Source organism: Sinocyclocheilus grahami, unplaced genomic scaffold, assembly GCF_001515645.1.
Source record: "Sinocyclocheilus grahami isolate Dianchi unplaced genomic scaffold, SAMN03320097.WGS_v1.1 scaffold34.1, whole genome shotgun sequence".
Classification (NCBI taxonomy): Eukaryota; Metazoa; Chordata; class Actinopteri; order Cypriniformes; family Cyprinidae; genus Sinocyclocheilus; species Sinocyclocheilus grahami.
This window is the reverse complement of record NW_015505213.1, coordinates 1,368,101-1,368,932: the sequence shown is the minus strand read 5'-3', so window position 1 is coordinate 1,368,932 and position 832 is coordinate 1,368,101. Positions and strand designations below refer to the sequence as shown.

The 832-nt window shown below is 35.7% G+C and overlaps 1 protein-coding gene across 1 annotated transcript in view; it reads right to left on the bottom strand.

Annotated features, from left to right (window-relative positions):
• Positions 1 to 71: 71 nt before the first annotated feature.
• The window catches only part of tspeara (thrombospondin-type laminin G domain and EAR repeats a), a 14,892-nt gene continuing 14,131 nt past the window's right edge, over positions 72 to 832 (bottom strand). The window contains exons 10-11 of the mRNA XM_016266967.1: positions 414 to 592; positions 72 to 340 (exon numbers count right to left, since the gene is read on the bottom strand). Of these exons, the coding sequence (XP_016122453.1) occupies positions 235 to 340; positions 414 to 592 (285 nt within the window). The 3' untranslated portion in view covers positions 72 to 234. The remainder of the gene's footprint in view (positions 341 to 413; positions 593 to 832) is intronic.

Genomic DNA, 832 nt, shown 5'->3' with positions numbered 1-832 from the left:
AAAAAAACTTTTATTCCAAGGTGGAAATGGGCCACCATTTAATATTTGAGAAAATAACTATTGAAAATAATTTACAGATCCTAGTCTTATCCTGGCTATATAGGCCTAGTTGTTGTATATCAGAAAATTGTTGTTTATTAAGCAATACCATGAACACCTAAGTGAAATGTATAGGTTTACTTATCTCTTAAGTCAGGAGTTATGATCTGTGTATAATGTTTGAGCTTTCAATCATTACCTGTATATAACGCTGTTCAAAGAGTAAGACGATCCATCATAAGAGTTGGCTACGACTAAGAAATGCTCATCTCCAACCGAAAAGAATTCCCAGTCCACCGCACTGTCATTCAAGAGGAAATCAAGTCAAAATATGTGGAGAATTGATTCTCAAACCTTTATAGTTCAGGCTTTACCTGTATGTCACAATGTCTTGGAACTTGAGGAACATCTTGGTTGTCATATCAAGTTCATATATAGTTGAGTTGATGGTATAGAGGCTTGGTCCTCTCTCACACAGCATGTGTCCATTAGCAAGAGCTAGGAAGACTCTGTTTCCAATCTGAAACATCTCCCAGTCTGTAGCCCCAAATGTCTAGAGACATGAGCAGATATAGTTTGAGAAAGAAAAATGGATTTGGTTTGGTAATAACAATACATTTTCAAAAGCATTCATGCTCTGCCCTGGCTTTTATTATTATTGCCTTTAAATTGTATAAAAGGTCGAGGGTAAAGCCTGCTTACACTATTTCTAATAAGTAGAAGTTAAACCTCAGAAGTATTTCTATACTAGGTTAAAGGGGTCATATGATGCGATTTCAAGTTTTCCTTTCTC